The sequence below is a fragment of the Sphaeramia orbicularis genome, chromosome 11 (assembly GCF_902148855.1).
Source record: "Sphaeramia orbicularis chromosome 11, fSphaOr1.1, whole genome shotgun sequence".
Taxonomy (NCBI): domain Eukaryota; kingdom Metazoa; phylum Chordata; class Actinopteri; order Kurtiformes; family Apogonidae; genus Sphaeramia; species Sphaeramia orbicularis.
The window spans coordinates 11706873-11723578 of record NC_043967.1 but is presented as its reverse complement, the minus strand read 5'-3'; the positions used below and the strand labels follow the sequence as shown (position 1 = coordinate 11723578).

At 38.4% G+C, this 16706-nt stretch overlaps 1 protein-coding gene across 1 annotated transcript in view; it reads right to left on the bottom strand.

The window, feature by feature from the left end:
* The window catches only part of gabbr2 (gamma-aminobutyric acid (GABA) B receptor, 2), a 526760-nt gene that overhangs the window by 407777 nt on the left and 102277 nt on the right, over positions 1–16706 (bottom strand). The window contains 1 exon segment of the mRNA XM_030147570.1: positions 10212–10349. Within this exon segment, the coding sequence (XP_030003430.1) occupies positions 10212–10349 (138 nt within the window).

Sequence of the window (16706 nt, the reverse complement as noted above, 5' to 3'; positions counted from 1 at the left end):
TAGAATAGAATAGAATAAATATAAAAAAGAGAAGAGAAAAAATGAATAGAATAGGATGGAATAGAATAGAGAAAAAGAACAGAACAGAAAAAATAGAATAGAAAAAATATGGAATAGAATAGAATAGAATAGAATAGAATAGAATAGAATAGAATAGCCTTCATTGTCATTTTGTGCACAGTGAAAATGGGAGTGCTTCTTCAGTCAGTCCAACAGTATGAATAAAACACCAATAGTTCAGAAAGCACAACTAGAGAGGATATAAAAGTACAAAAACTAAAAATAAGATAAGAAAGTAGAATAAAAAATCTTACAAAGTAAGATAATAATAGAGCTAAGTAGAAAAAAACAGACATAAAATATGAATAGACACCATATTTACAATACTAACAATATGTATTACCAATGAAAACAGTATGCACAGTATATCTACAAACTCAAGTCTAAATAAAAAATAATCCATATATATTTTGATAAATATTGCATAAATATTGCATTGTTATGGTAAAACAGAAGATTATTGCACAATTTATTGTACATAATTCCCATTTTTCAGGGTTATTGGACATTATTGGAAGCATTATCTGCTGGTAACACGACCGTGGCCTTTTGAAGAATATGAACCTATTAGAATCATCAGGATCCTGACGTCATATAATGCTTTTTCAGATACATTTGTGCTTTTATTTCTACCCACCTGAGGAAGGAGCTCTTTACCTGGACTGGGTCAGCTCTAATTGTCATCCAGAAGGTGTTCACAAGTGAATAGTGATGTTGTTCTGTGATTTTGTATAGTGAACAACACACTGTATTGTGATTCAACCATCACTGTAAATATTTTAAATAACTAGAGATTCCTTAAATTAACCTCCGTCCTGCAGCTGTAGGGGTGTGAAGCCATTTTATGTGCTGCATTTTCTCTTGTTTTGTATTGGGTGGGTATAATCTTGTATTTTTTGTGTCATTTTATCATTGTTTCTTTTTTTTTTTTGTGGTTTTTGCAGCATCCACCTTTAAATTTGTATTTCAATTTTATAGACAAATGAAAGTTTGGGGCTGCAAAACTCATATGGGTACAGAGGAACATGGGAGTGAATGTTACTGCATGTTAAGGTCAGGTTCCCCTCAGTCGGACTTCAAATTATAATAGTATTAGTTAAGTCAAGGTGACAAAGGGAAACTGAATTACCCTTTTTTTCCTGTGATGCCATAAAATGGACATTATCTACCAGGACAAAAAAAGATTAACTTCAAGCCTGTGCCCAACTCACTGGATACCTTAGCAATTCATAGCAGTAGTTTTCATTTCAATGCCCATGCTAACAGAGCATTTAATAAGATGACTTTTAATAAGAACCAGGAGAGGAGAGAAATGAGAATGCATTTTTTTAATGTCACTTATAAAGTACAGTGGTACAGTAGTGCAGTGGTGTTCGCTGCAGGTACTCCGGTTTCCTCCCACCGTCCAAAATCACACCATTGATAGGTTAACTGGTCAGTCTAATCACACCTACAGTAGGTGTGACTGTGAGAGTGAATGGTTGTTCGTTTGTATGTGTATATGTACACTGTCTGCCCCCCCCCCAAAAAAAAAGTCAATATATGCAATATTTGACTGCACCACCTTTGGTTTTGATTACAGGAGACATTCACTGTGTCATCTTTTTTTTTGCCACATAATGCTTATGTAGTGTCACAATAAGGTTCATAATATTTATCCATCCATAGTTGCATAAATGTTGCATTATTTCCTCCGCCAAATGTAACAGCGGAGGTTATGTTTTCATCGGGGTCTGTCTGTCTGTCTGCCTGTTTGTCTGTTAGCAAGGTAAGTCACAAAATGTTTGATGAAATTTTCTGGAAATGTTGATACTGGCACAAGGAACAAATGATTATATTTTGGTGGTAATCGAGCCGGGGGGGGGGGGGGGGGGGGGGGGGTCTGCGCTCTCCGAGTACTTTTGTAGTTAATGATGGAGAGTCAGACTGCTGCATCAAGTCTTCATCACATCCCAAATTACTATCTGGACTTTATGGAGGCTAATGATGTCACACCCATTCTGTCACTAGCCTGATGACCCTGATCAATCCTGGCATTGTCCAGTCTTTTTGACGTTAAAGAAATGAGAGGCTACTTTCTGCAATTACAGTTAAATAAACAGCCTGGCCAAAAAAAAGTAACTGCCTGGACTTAATTAAGTAAATGGTTCAGATCCTTCCATGGGTCAGTACTGCAGTGGTTAATAATGTTTCAGCTGGAACAGGTTACTGAACTGTAACTGCAGCAAGTAGCCTCTCATGTCTCTTATGTCACACTTATACGCATATGTATATGTCTAAGCATATGTATATGTATATGTGTATGTATATGTGTACATGTATATATATATATGTGTGTACATGTATGAATACGAGGGCTGTTCAATAAGTTCATGGCCTCACCCAGAATTACTATTTGTTATAATACAGGATGTTACATTCTTTCGTGATGGGATAGTGATGCTTGAACATTGATGGACCAAGTGCATTGCTGTAAATGGAGATTATGTTGAAAAATAAAATATAAATTATCAGTCTGTGTTGTTCTGTTCTGGGTGAGGCCATGAACTTATTGAACGGCCCTCGTATGTGTATGTATGTGTATATGTGTAGGTATTTGTACATGTATGTGTGTATGTGTATGAATATCTCTAGGTATATGTATGTGTGTGTCTGTATGTATGTATGTATGTATGTATATGTAAATGTGTTTGTATATGTATGTGTATGTATGTGTAAATGTGTATGTATGTATATGTATATGCATATGTGTATGTATATGTGAGCTCTGTGATGAAGTGGTGACACATCTGGGGGGGAACCGTGCCTTCAGCTGATGGTGACAGGGGTGGGCTCTGACACACAGACCTTCCAGAGGATTAACCCTTTAAAACCTGACGTGTCACTGCTGACACACCCTGTGCACACACAGGTTGGATGGCTGGACCTCCTTCACTGTTTGTGCAACTGGAAAAATTCCAGCTGTTTCTGAAACCTGAGACATTGCGTTCATAAGCTTTACTGGGTCATTATGGGAATTTCACTCACACCTGTACTAGGAACTGGAGTATTATAACATGAAGTAAATTGCAAATGACAGCTAGAGTTTAAAAGTTGTAAGTGTTCTGGAAAAATGTGCAAGAGGACTCACTCACAGCATATTTTCTAACCTTTTTATTATCAAAATAAGTGAGAAAAAAATCCAGACAGACCATTTTAGGTTCAGGGTTTAAAGGGTTAAGCAGTTCAGAAGAATGAATCAAAGTGAATTTATAAAGTATCTAAAATATGTATAAGTTTGACTGTTGGGAGGTGGTGAAGCAAGATGGTCTGACAACTCCTAACTGCATTAATGTGATGTGACTGTCCTTCCAGCTGGGTGGTTTAAGTCTAAATGATAATATGTTATAAGCCTTTGAATATGATCAAATAGCAGTGACATGGTCAGGACGTTGTCAGAAGTGGACGGGGTGGTACTTCAGGAACAGGTCACACAAAGTCAGAATAAGACGCTTAACGGCACGAAAAACCCATTCCAGCTGATGCGGCATGCACAAGTGTTGAGGTGCACTGCTCTAAACTTTTAATAATCTGTCCCTTCAAAGCTCCTTCTGTTGCTGTGTCCCTTCTTTCAGCTCGTCCCTTTCTTCTGTGTGTCACACAAAAGCTGAGAGAGACGCCTAATAACCTCCCACCACAGCTGTAGTCAGTGAAGAGAGGACGGCTCTGATTTACACTGGTCGGTCAGTCGGTCTCTCTCTCTCTCTCTCTCTCTCTCTATCTATCTGTCTATCTATCGGTCGGTCGGTCGGTCGGTCAGTCTCTCTCTCTCTCTCTATCTATCTATCTATCTATCTATCTATCTATCTATCTATCTATCTATCTATCTATCTATCTATCTATCCCTCTCTCTCTCTCTCTCCATCTCTCTCTCTCTCTCTCCCTCTATCTATCTATCTGTCTATCTATCGGTCGGTTGGTCGGTCTCTCTCTCTCTCTCTCTCTCTCTCTCTCTCTCTATCTATCTATCTATCTATCCCTCTCTCTCTCTCCATCTCTCTCTCTCTCCCTCTCTCTCTATCTATCTATCTATCTATCTATCTATCTATCTATCTATCTATCTATCTATCTATCTATCTATCTATCTATCTATCTATCTATCCCTCTCTCTCTCTCTCTCCATCTCTCTCTCTCTCTCTCCCTCTATCTATCTATCTGTCTATCTATCGGTCGGTTGGTCGGTCTCTCTCTCTCTCTCTCTCTCTCTCTCTATCTATCTATCTATCTATCTATCTATCCCTCTCTCTCTCTCCATCTCTCTCTCTCTCCCTCTCTCTCTATCTATCTATCTATCTATCTGTCTATCTATCGGTCGGTTGGTGTCTCTCTCTCTCTCTCTCTCTCTCTGTCTATCTATCTATCTATCGATCGATCGATCTATCAATCGATCTATCTATCTATCTGTCGGTCGGTCTCTCTCTCTCTCTCTCTCTCTCTCTCTCTCTATCTATCTATCGATCGATCGATCGATCTATCTACCCCCCCCCCTATCTATCTATCTATCTATCTATGACAACTTTTTTTTTTATTTTGCTGATCCTTAAGTCTTTTGTTTATTGGTTGTTGTTTTTGTGTTCAAGTGAAGCCAACCTACTTCCTCTTTGTTTATCTACTTCCTGTCTTTTCCTTAGATTCATTTGAGACTAAAATTCCACCAAGGACTGGGTTTAATTAGCCAGTAATGCACTTTTTTCCCACCGGTTTCTCCACCTTCTCTATTGTTGTTGCCATCTCCATCAGTGGTGTAGTGGTCCCTGGAGAAATCGGTATACTCTCAATTTTTGCCTCTCTGTCTCTTTTTTTTTTTTAAAGTAGTCCAGAAAAACACCATTTTAGAAACAGTGACATGTCAGACTACTCTATGTAGTTCACCCAAAAATCCATCAGTAGTATTTGCTCACTATTATAAACTGATCATGACTTGATCAGGAGCAGTTTGTAGGTTTTCCTGGTCACACAAGCAGCTGCATGAATGGAAATGGATTCAAAATGAGGCAAACATAGGATAACGTTACAAGTGACACAATGACAGTAATTTTGAGAATTTCAATTCTGATCTGAGAAATGTACCAAAGCGACTGAGAAAAACAGTATTTCTGATGTTTTTTTTTTTCTTTTTTTTGTCACCTCACTGTGTATTAACACTATAGTAGAAAAACCAAAAGCAGATGAGTGTGTTTTCCTGCAGATTTCCAGTGCACGTTGAATAGTTTCTTGGTGACTCATTCTCTGATGAGGATGCAGTCGAAGTCTGCAAACATCTCAGAAAAACAACCTCAGCTAACCTCAGCTTTTAATAACATAATGCAGCTAAAAATCAAGCATTTGTATCCAAAACACATGCTCATGTAACCCCTCACATGCATCTGTCTACACACACGTTCACACACATATGCCTTTATTCAAGAGGTTTCATTTCTGATTTTAACCCTTTCATGCATAGCGGTCACTACAGCGTACAGCTATTATATATTCATGGATTTTTGTTGTTTTAGTTCCATATCAGCCAACACAGTGGACACTGATGCATCATCACAAATACTGCAATTCATACCATAACTGTAACTTTGCTGTTCTTGATAAACTTAATCTGCGCTAACATGAATGAATATAAATTAATTGCTTGTTATTGATATTATTTTTTGCATACTATCTCCATAAAGTGAGTAATGTCTAGTATTAGAGTATGTTAAAATGTGAGAAAACATCAGATTAGCAGCATTAAAAATGTTTTTATTTCATAGTTTTCACACAATATATTGGGGAATGTTCACTGAAAGAGAAGGAGGCTACAATCTAAGGGGAGAGCTAAATTTTAAAAAACATAAAGTAAGAACAACAATGAAAAGTATGTGCATAACAAGCTGCGGAGTGACTTTGTGGAATAATCTAGAAAAGGAGATCAAGGAAAGTACAAACATAAATGTATTTAAAAGAGGTATAAAGAATTGTTTCTAAATAAGTTTATGGAACATGAAGGATAAAAATGGTATTGTCTCAAATACCAGTCGTGGTTTCTTGGAATTAAGAGAGTAATTTGAATTTCAGAGATGTTCATATATGTGAGTGGATTAAAGTGAGGACAGATGTGAAGTTTAGATGAACTGGGACTGTGGGTGTGAAATTATGGAATGGACCTTATGATACACTTAAGTTATCCACTCCTTTGGTGAAGTTAAAAAAAAAAAAAAAAAGAGTACTTTAAGTTTAAATTATTCAGAAATATTGAATTGAGATGGTAGATATGTTTTTGTTGTTGATTTTTTTAATTTATTTATTTGTTATTATTATGGTGTGAATACTCAATGCTGTACACATTTAAGTTGATGTAAGCAGTGTATTAGTTGAAAAGGATAGGCAAAAAAATAAGCTTTTGCTTCTAGCCTATTCCTTTTTTGGTTTTTATGTTTATTACAATTGTATTGAGTACAATGATTGATGTACAACCAAAATAAATTCATTCATTCATTCAAATACAGGTTTCTTTGCTTCAAAAATTAAGTGCATGGTGTGTAGCTGAGTGGACAATTTTGCAACTCCAAGAAAAAAAGGTTCATAAAAAAATTTTCAGTCACATTGTTTTTATCATGCCTAAAGAGGAATAAAAACACCCAAAAATTTGGATTAAGGTTCTCATAATTCATGCATGAAAGGGTTCAAGTACACTGCTAGCCCTTCAGCAGACACCTGTTTCAAGATAAATTCCTCTTTTTACAGCAAACTGAAAGTGCATTTAGCTGCTCCTTTTACCTACAAGTCTGCTGGCCTATACTGATCAATTTAGCTGTGTGTAGCAATAAAGAACAATTATGACCGGAATGGATTTCAAGTGCTTATTCTGGAGCTGCTACATCTCAGGCTTTTCCTCAGCCATTCAACTTTACATTTTTTCCTCAGTCACTTGTTGTCTTTTATTCAGGCAGCCTCAGATTGTGTATGTGCGTCCACAGCAGCATGAATTTGTTAGTGTTGGTCTGTGTATTGACAATGAAAAGAGGTTGGTTGGTAAGCTACGGTGCTCTGGGGAACACGCTGTACCAGGCAGAGTGTTCTGCAGAGCAGATGATTGCTACTGCACTTCTCACAGGTAATCACCGCTAAACAAGCCAATAAATAGAGGGTGAGAGAGCACACACACACACACACACACACACACACACATACAAAGACATACAAGCACGGGCATGCACACACAGCCAGACGTACGTACAAAAACACACACGCACCAAATTAAGAGCACTTAAGATTCAACCATGACTGAACCTTATTCCAGACTGAAATCATTGCCACCAAAAGGAAGTGAACACAGAAACAAAAAATTACTCCTCCTTTCATTCCCTCATCCTGCCGATCTTTTCACTCTTGAGTGACCCTGACACTACACGAGCAAAAGAGGAACATGAAAAGCAGCAGATTCACAGTAATTGCAAATGGAAAGAAGTATGCCACGTAATATGATATTCAGTTCTAAACGCAGCCTCTTGAACTACAGCATGTTATCTCCTCCAGGCACAAGCTTCACTTCTCCTTTATCTGTGCCTGATAACCTTTGTAGGATGTGTGGTAAAATGAAATGATTTTTATTTTTATTTTTTTTTGTTTTAGAAAGAGACATTTCCCCTCATTTGTATTGAAGTACAGCTCAAAGACACGGTAAGCTATAAACCCGGAGGTCAAAAGTTCAACACATGCAAAAATGAGTGGTGTTAAATGCTCTCAGTGAGCAAACATAAAGCTCCACTGAGTTAATGGCAACATGTGCCATTTAGAAAGTTTAATTGAATGGTGAAACCTATTTATATGAATTATAAGCAGCTAATTAACATCAACTGTCCTGACACACTTATCAGACCACAGTCATGACAAAGCATCCCACGGAGTACATTTTCTGTTCGTTTATAATTTCATAAGATGTGTTTCCTTTCATATACATAATTCAAGCTCTTAAAAGTCATGCTCACATTTTTTTAACAAATGATTTCTGCTGCTATATAATGGGCTTAAGCTATTTGCACTCTTTCTCTGATAGTAAAAAAGGAGTGGGATTCTATGGATTAGAGCAGTGCCAATTAGACATTCACCCTGGCAAGGTTAATGAAGGATTAAGCCATGAGTTGGCACCCCTCAGAAATCCCAGGACCTATCTGCACATTGCAAAACTAAGAAAGAAGTCGTTTTTTGAGACTCAGTTAAGCAGCACATTCAGGTTTTCTGATAGGAGAAATAAGGTCAAATTCGCCTTCATTGTGACACTTGTACTAGAGCAGGGGTGTCAAACTCATTTTAGTTCAGGGGCCACGTTCAGCCCAATATGATCTCAAGTGGGTCGGATCAGTAAAATATTGAATGAATGAATGAATGAATGAAATCTTTATTTTGAACATGTCAACAGTGAAATCAAAACAAAAATCAACCAACAAAATATAAGTACTGGTACATAAATGATTGATAACCAAACAAACAACAAAATGAATAAATAAATAATAATAGTTATGGTAAATAAATAACTAAATAATAATAATAATAATAATAATAATAATAATAATAATAAAATGAAATTATACATGCTCGAAAAGGAGTAGGAAGAAGTAAAAACGTATGTACTCCTATCCCAAATTTCAACATATTAACAGGGAAACAAATAAAATTACATTTTGAAAATGTTTACATTTACAGGATATCCTTTAAAAATGTGCATAGCATGAACAACCTGAAATTTCAGAAGAAAATAAGTGTAATTTTACCAATATAATGCTTCAGTTTATCATTTACACATGAGCATTCCAACCTATAGATCACAGTGGATCTACAAATACACAAAACATTTAAGATAAGATAAGATAAGATAAGATGTACTTTATTGATTTCCCAAGGGAGAAATTCAAGTGTGCAGCAGCAGAAGAGAATATGCATCAAATACAATAGAAAAAAAAGACAAATATATAGGCAAATTTTTTGAAAGGACTAAAAGTGACAAAAAATAGCAATAATAATGATAAATTTACAAGCGTGCAGTAGGTGACTTTTATAAATGTACAAGTGACATTGACAGATGCAAAAAGACTGCTTAGAGCAGGATGTAATTCAGTAACAGGCAGAATATTGCTCAAATTGCCCTTATTTTCAATAAAACATTTCAGGGTGTTCATGGATGTTCATGTTATTCACATTTTTTTCAAGGATAGTTTGTAGATGTAAAACATTTTCATGATATAATTTTACTTTTTATGCTCTAAACCAAAGGAAAATGTCCTTATTCATTCATTCATTTATTATCTGAACCCGCTTTATCCTCACTAGGGTCATGGGGGTCACTTGGAGTCTATCCCAGCTACTTATGGGTGAAGGCGGGGTACACCCTGGACATTTTGCCAGTTCATCGCAGGGCAAAATGTCATTATTTATTGGTTATTATGATAGCATTTTACTGGTCTGACCCACTTTTGATCACACTGGTCTGGATGTGGAACCTGAATTAAAATCATTTTTACACCATTGATTGTCAGTATCTTCAGTGTGATTTTCGCATTTCACAAAGTCATCCCACGGGCCAGACTGGACCCTTTGGCAGGCCGATTTTGGCCCACGGGCCGTATGTTTGACTCCCCTGCACTAGAGGTACTACATCACAGATATACTACTTACAAAAAGTTAAGGATATTTTTAAATTTTGGACTATTTTTTTTCAGTTTGGATCCTTGCAAAGCACTTTTTACTTTTTTGTGTGTGAATTGAATTGAAACATTTTTTTAATGACCAACATAGTTTTAGTTACAAATGGCAAAAATGACCAAAAAAATTACAAAAAAAAGAGATATCCTTAACTTTTTGTTTTTAGTCTAGGTGTCATGTATTTTCCAGTGCCATAAAGTAAAATAGTACTATCTATAAACAGGCTGTGTTGGTTGACATGCCAAAACAACCATCTGTATATGGACTCTGCTCCAATCCAGACAATAAATGGTTGGACAGAAATAAACACCGGCCTCTCTGTCCGTCATCCCTCCACCCGACACAAAAAACACAGGAAAGAAAATGAGCCGACTAGCCAGTGGTTTCAGTGGCGTCTGGCTGAGCGTCAGTGAGATCAAGTTCCACAATATGTTTCCTACCTGCACCAGGTTCCAGCCCTCCAAGGACTCTGCGATGATGGAGGTCACAGACGGGCAGACACCGCCGAAGATCATCAGGTGTTTGGGACCGTAGCATATGGCGTCGAAGAAGGCCCTCAGCCCCTTGGCGTTGTCACACTGCAGAGAGAGCGGGGACAAAAGCAGAGAACATTTAGATTAGTTCGTGTTGGTAAACAAAGGAGGGAGAAATAAAGAGGCAAAAGGTTCAGACACATTGTATTTACAAAGAAATGTGAGCAGGGACAAAGGACGCCACAGAGGAGGAGAAGAAAAAAAGGAGGAGAGGTTAGAGTCTGAAATTTGAAAGGGAATATTAGATCATATTTCATCCTATTTTGGCAAAAGAGAGGCTGAATGAAAACTCTGTGGTATCTGTCTGAGTGCTTCACATGCCCTTTTTTCAATCTGAAAAGGCAAAAATACAGACAATAGATCACAGATTAGTCTCTAAGGATATGATGGAACAATGACGGTTAAAGATTTAAGTGGCCAAATCTGCACTGTAAGACCGGATAAGTTGAGTTTACTTAAAAAATTTGAGTAAACTGGTTGTCTTAAAAAATGTAAGTAATGAGTAATGAAAACTTGAGTGTATTGAACTTAAATGCTTGATTTGAATGGAATTGCTATTTTAAGTACAAAACACTAAAAGCCAAGTTAATTTAACTTAAAATTTGTTGCAATGTCAGTTGCTTTGTACAGTCTACTCTCGTTATACCGCCAACTTCTGTTCACGGCCAAATTGGCGGTATAGCGAAAATGGCGTTACAACGGGTTTTGTCCATAATGTGCATGTCTTTACTATATGATGTCTATGCTGCCTCCGTTAACCCGTTCTAATTGCGTTTCTAAATAAATCTTGATTCTGTTATGTTGTAAGGGATCATTTAAAGTGGGGAAACATTTTAAGCATTATTATACCGTGTCGGGAAATGACACCCCATCATCTTGAGGCTTTGGCTTAATCCCACGTCCTCTTCCCGACATCCTGACCTACTGAGTGTTCTGCGATAAATGAACGGTGGCCGTTCCGTAGACCTACTCATAGCTTGTCGCGATCAGCGTCTGGCGCGTTTGTTTCAGTGCATTGTTAAAATTTATGTGTACTCGATGGCAATCACGCTGGCGGTATAACGATCGGGAAATCAATGGTATAAGTGTTGTTTGTGCATGGAACTGGGCTGGCGGATGGCGATAGGCGGAAATGGTGGTAGCTAATGGAATAATGCACTGGGGATTTTTGTGCAATGGTTTTGGTCGGCGGTGAGCGAAAATGGCGGTATAACGGCGGGCGGTTTAACGAGAGTAGACTGTATAATCATTAGACTTAATATCATCAGTTCATTGGACTCAATTCCAAGTTGATTTAAATTAAAATCTTTTGCAATATAAATTACTTTGTATAATTATTCAACTTGATATATTGTACCGCAGTTGAAAGATGGGCAGGAAGTTAGCTCATTGTAATTTACCAGTACTGGAAGTGCTTTTAATTTGGCTAAGCATTAAGATTTCCAATGTTCAATGGTGATGTGACGTTCACGAATGAATCGAATCTTTTGAACGGCTCTTTGAAATGAACGATGGGAACCGAGTCTTTGTAAAGAGCCGTTCATTTTTTTTTTTTTTTCTTTTTTTAAGGAGGGAGTGTCCGATTTCCTGTCAATTTAGCGTCACTGGGGAGGCATTGGGCAGGAGGAGAATGTTCGAGAAGAAAAACAAAGAGTGATTGTGCACTGCGCATGTCTCATGGCAAGAAGTTAGCAAAAAAACAACAGTTTGAAGTGTGAGGTGAGCATACTGGAGGAGGCGGAGCTGGAAGACTGGTCGAAACCGGAGAAAAGTTTGAGAGTGAGTGAGTGACCACCTGTGAGTCATGAGCCAAAGAAAAATGTTGTTTCATAAGAAAATGTTTTATTTCCTTCATTTTTAGGCTACAGACTAGTCCACATAATGTACCGTGATGTTTTTTGTCAAATTCCAGCATTTGCCTAATGTCACGTCTCATGTCACGTATTTAGCCCACACATTTTACGGTAAGATAATATTTACTGCCGCGCCAATTAAACACCTTTAAAATGTAATGTCAATCATCACATGTAGCCTATTTAGTCATTAAAACATTGGTGTTTCAAAATGATGCTAAAAAACATAAAAGTACCAGTCTTTTGAACGCTTTTTTTCAGTGAACAGCTCCTAATTAAAAGCTTCCCCTCAAAGAACCAAACATCCCATCACTAAAAAAATTCACTATTGACAAGAGTGATCATAGATGAACAGTAAAGCCATTGTTCTTCCTATGGCTCTCACTCATGGTGCACTTCTACAACAATACAAAAACAAACACAAAATGGCCAATGAACATTGCCATACACACATTAAGTCAAAATTAACACTAACACCACAACACCGCTGAACTCTTGCACATAAAAATAACACGTTTTCAACAACATGCCCAATACCCACAATGCAATGTGGAGATAAAAAGGTGTGGTCATGACTAAAACGTAGTGATTTAAATCCATTCAGCTTAAACTTTTTCATACTTTCGACTATGTCTACAAATTAATAGAATATACTGAACATTTTATAGTAATGTAATAAAACTGAAATCCTTTAAGTACATTGTAATTAAAGCATTTTAGTAAATACAAAGTCTGGGCTTACAGTGTACAGACAGGCAACAGGAAACGTCTGCCCCCTGATCCTGACTGGCATGTGGAATATTGATGGACGTCACAGAAGAAAGTCAGTTTACTGTAAAGGAGTTTTGGTGTTTTTGTAATTCTGATATTAAAGAGTCTCTAATTCTACCTTCTACGTGTAACCAGGCCAGACGGCTGTGAGTGTCTCTAGTGCTTGTTCTGAATGGGCAATTTAGGACTATTCAAGCTGCTTTGTTTTGCACAATTCGAAGTTTATTTAGATTTTTTTCTGATGTATTTGACCGAACGATTGAACAATGATCTAAATGCGACAGAACTAATGATTCACTTAGTGTGATGGATGCACGTCAAACAGCGCCTCCACTCTGGTTCCATTTTAGTGAAATGCATAGTGTTGATGAAAACAACCTGCCATTGGAATTACATTTAACTCGTTACTGTGGCATGGTGTAATTGCAGCCCGGTGTGTGTTTTCAAACTATCATGTAAAACAATGCAGTTCGCAGGCTGCAGAAGGGCCCCCGCTCTGATCCAATGCTGCAGAATGCAGCCAATTCATGTCACTATAGCAACCGGAGAAAAAGACTGTGCTAAAGGGAGAGAGAGTGAAATAAGAGAAGAGAGGAAAAAAACAGTGTAGGTTCATATTGATTGCTACATGAGCTGGCTAACTGGTTTTGCTGTGATTTCCTGATTTCCACAGTGTGTAATGATATTCCTATCAGCAGTAAACACTTCCCCCTCAGTATTCTATTATTGCCACTCAATTCAGGATGTGTTCCTGTGTGCAGCTGGTAGATAGATGGACTGACTGACTGAATGGCAGGTGGTGTGTGTGTGTGTTTGCGCCTTCTGACACAGTCCATCTCATCTGGAGAGTCATTTGACCTTGTTAGCCATCAGCCGGCAACTGAATGAGATTTCCCACGGAACAACAGCACAGTGGGCCCTCCACAGCGCAGATTGAAAAACTGAAAATCGAATGTGGAAGAGTGAGAGTCCTAACCAGACATATACGACTATACATTGTGATCTCAAGGTAACTTTGTTAGGATGTGGCAGATGCGGCTGCTGGGACATGTTTACATCTTCTGTTATCAGTTTATATTTTTTGAAAGGAGGGTAGTTTAGTAACTCTACATTTACCATGTCTGTGTAGTAAGACCACACAGATACACTCCAGTTTCTTGCAAGTGGCACTGCAAACTAATGTGGACAGCTCCTGTACTGTGTGTATCCCACTGCCATATTTAATCACCAGCCTCTTTTTCTGTGAATATTTTTACATTTTTGAAGTAGATGACCAATTATTATTAAAAAAAAACACACACAACTTTGCTCCGTGTGAGTACATTCATGCCAAATGAGAACAATGCATGCTGTAATGCCAGTCAAAAATAGACTAGATTGCGGATATGCCTCAGGTGAAATGAGAGGCAGAAGATGTGATTAGACACAGTGGGGATTCCTTATCCTAGCCACACAGCTGAATAAAACAGCAGGCTATTAAAGGAGATATCCTATTTGCATACTCTTATCATTCATTTCTCTCCAGCTGGTCATACCAAGATGGGCTGGTTGGACTGAGACTTTCAACTGGTTACCATGCAACAGAGAGTAAATGTGGGCAACTAAACTCGTCAGTGCGAGTACATTAGAGCTTGGTGATATCGCAGGTTTAAGCTGACTTATTACGGAGACTGACAATGTAGTGTAGGTGGCAAAGAACAGGTCTGTTCCCAACTCCCTCTGTTGCAAATAAAACTGGTTTAAGGCATTATAAACACAACAGACAGGCGTGTGTGTGTGTGTGTGTGTGTGTGTGTGTGTGCACATGTAGTTATGTCCACAGTGAGGAAATCCAGGAGTTCTTGTGAACACTATGTCTGGTAAGGGCGACAAAAAGCTAGTAAAATTGTCGGGTAATTTGTATAAAGCAGCTGGCATGAGAATTTCGGAAAGTATTGCATCATGGGTTTTGTCGCTTTAATGCTGCTCATCTGATGAATTCATTAAAGTCAGATTTAAATTATTATTAAACATTAGAAGTGTTCAGTGGATTTCAATCCGCAGGTAAAAATATAACGTGTTTTGCTACAAAGTCGTCAAAACTTAAAAGGATCACAGATCACAGATGATGAGATCAGTGAAGCGAAAAGCGTAGAGTGAAAAATCAGAATGAGAAAACTGGGTGCAGTAACACAATGAAAGATGTTTTATTATTTAATAACATTTTCATATTAGTGTTGCTGGCTGCGATTTCATTCAAATTTCATATACTGTACATTTTCACAACAATTGATCGATCTGCCATGTTTGCTATCATTTATTGCAATGCTACTTTCACATTCAGTAGGTCTTTAAGTTATATATGGGAGTCTATTAATTCATTTGTCACATGCTTCAACTTTCATTTATTTATTTGATAAACAGGCTTAAAAATGTGTTTATGTTTATGTTTATGTTTACGCATTTGGCAGACGCTTTTTTCCAAAGCGACTTACAGGGGAAAACCAATTAAATCACTCAATCAATCAAATTTTATTTATATAGCGCCAGATCACAAAAAAGTTATCTCTTGACATTTTATATATAGAGTTGGTCAAAACCAGACTCTAAGTCAATTCTACAGAAACCCAACAGAATCCTCCTGGAGCAAACACTTGTGACTGGTGACAGTGGCGAGGAAAAACTTCCCTTTAACAGCAGAAACCTCGAGCAGACCCAGACTCCTGGAGGATGGCCGTCTGCCTTGACCAGTTGGGGTTAAAGAGAGAGAGTAGAGAAGGGGAAAAAGAGAGAGCGATAGAGATAGGGACTGGGGGAGAGGGGGAGAAGGGGGGAGTAGGGGGAGACACATGGAGGCGGTTGAGGATAAGTGAGTGGTGATGATGAGGGCAGGGAAGAGGCCGGACCACCGCAGCAGGTCCAGAGATAATCGTGAAAGAATCTGTGGTTGTCCTGGGAAAAACCTTATTAGAATATTTAAAATGGAATGTTTGAAAGTGCTAGGACAGGAGGTGCTCTCGGAAGAGCTGGGTCTTCAGGAGCTTCTTGAAGATAGGCAGGGATGACTCTGTTCTTGTAGCACTTGGTAGAGCGTTCCACCAACGTGGAACGACCCATGAAAAGAGCCTGGATTGTCTTGTACAAGGTCTGGGGACTACCAGACTACGTTCCCCAGACGAGCGGAGTGGTCGTGGGGCGACATAAGCTTTTATTAGTGCACCTAAGTAGGAGCAGCAGACCCACGGAGAATTTTGTAGGCTAGGATTAAAGATTTGAATTTGATGCGGGCAGCTATGGGTAGCCAGTGTAACTCAATGAGTAAGGGGGTGACATGTGCCCTTTTAGGCTGATTGAAGACCAGACGCGCTGCTGCATTCTGGACCATCTGTAGTGGTTTGACAACACAAGCTGGGAGGCCCGTTAGAAGAGCATTGCAGTAGTCAAGACGGGAGATAACCATAGTCTGCACCAGGAGCTGGGTGGCCTGTTCGGTTAGGTATGGCCTGATCTTTCTTAGGTTGAACAGAGTGAAACGGCATGATCGGGTGACAGAGGCAACGTGATCCGTGAAGATCAACTGATTATCAATCATGACTCCCAAGTTACGTACTACACTGGTAGGAGCCAGAGGTATGGAGTCAATAGTGATGGAGATGTCCTGCTGTGTGGTTGGCTTAGCTGGGAAGACCAGCAGTTCAGTTTTGGACAGGTTCAGCTGAAGGTGATGGGCTTTCATCCATGCAGATATGTCAGAGAGACAATCTGAGATCCGCACTGAGACTGTGGAGTCATCAGGTGG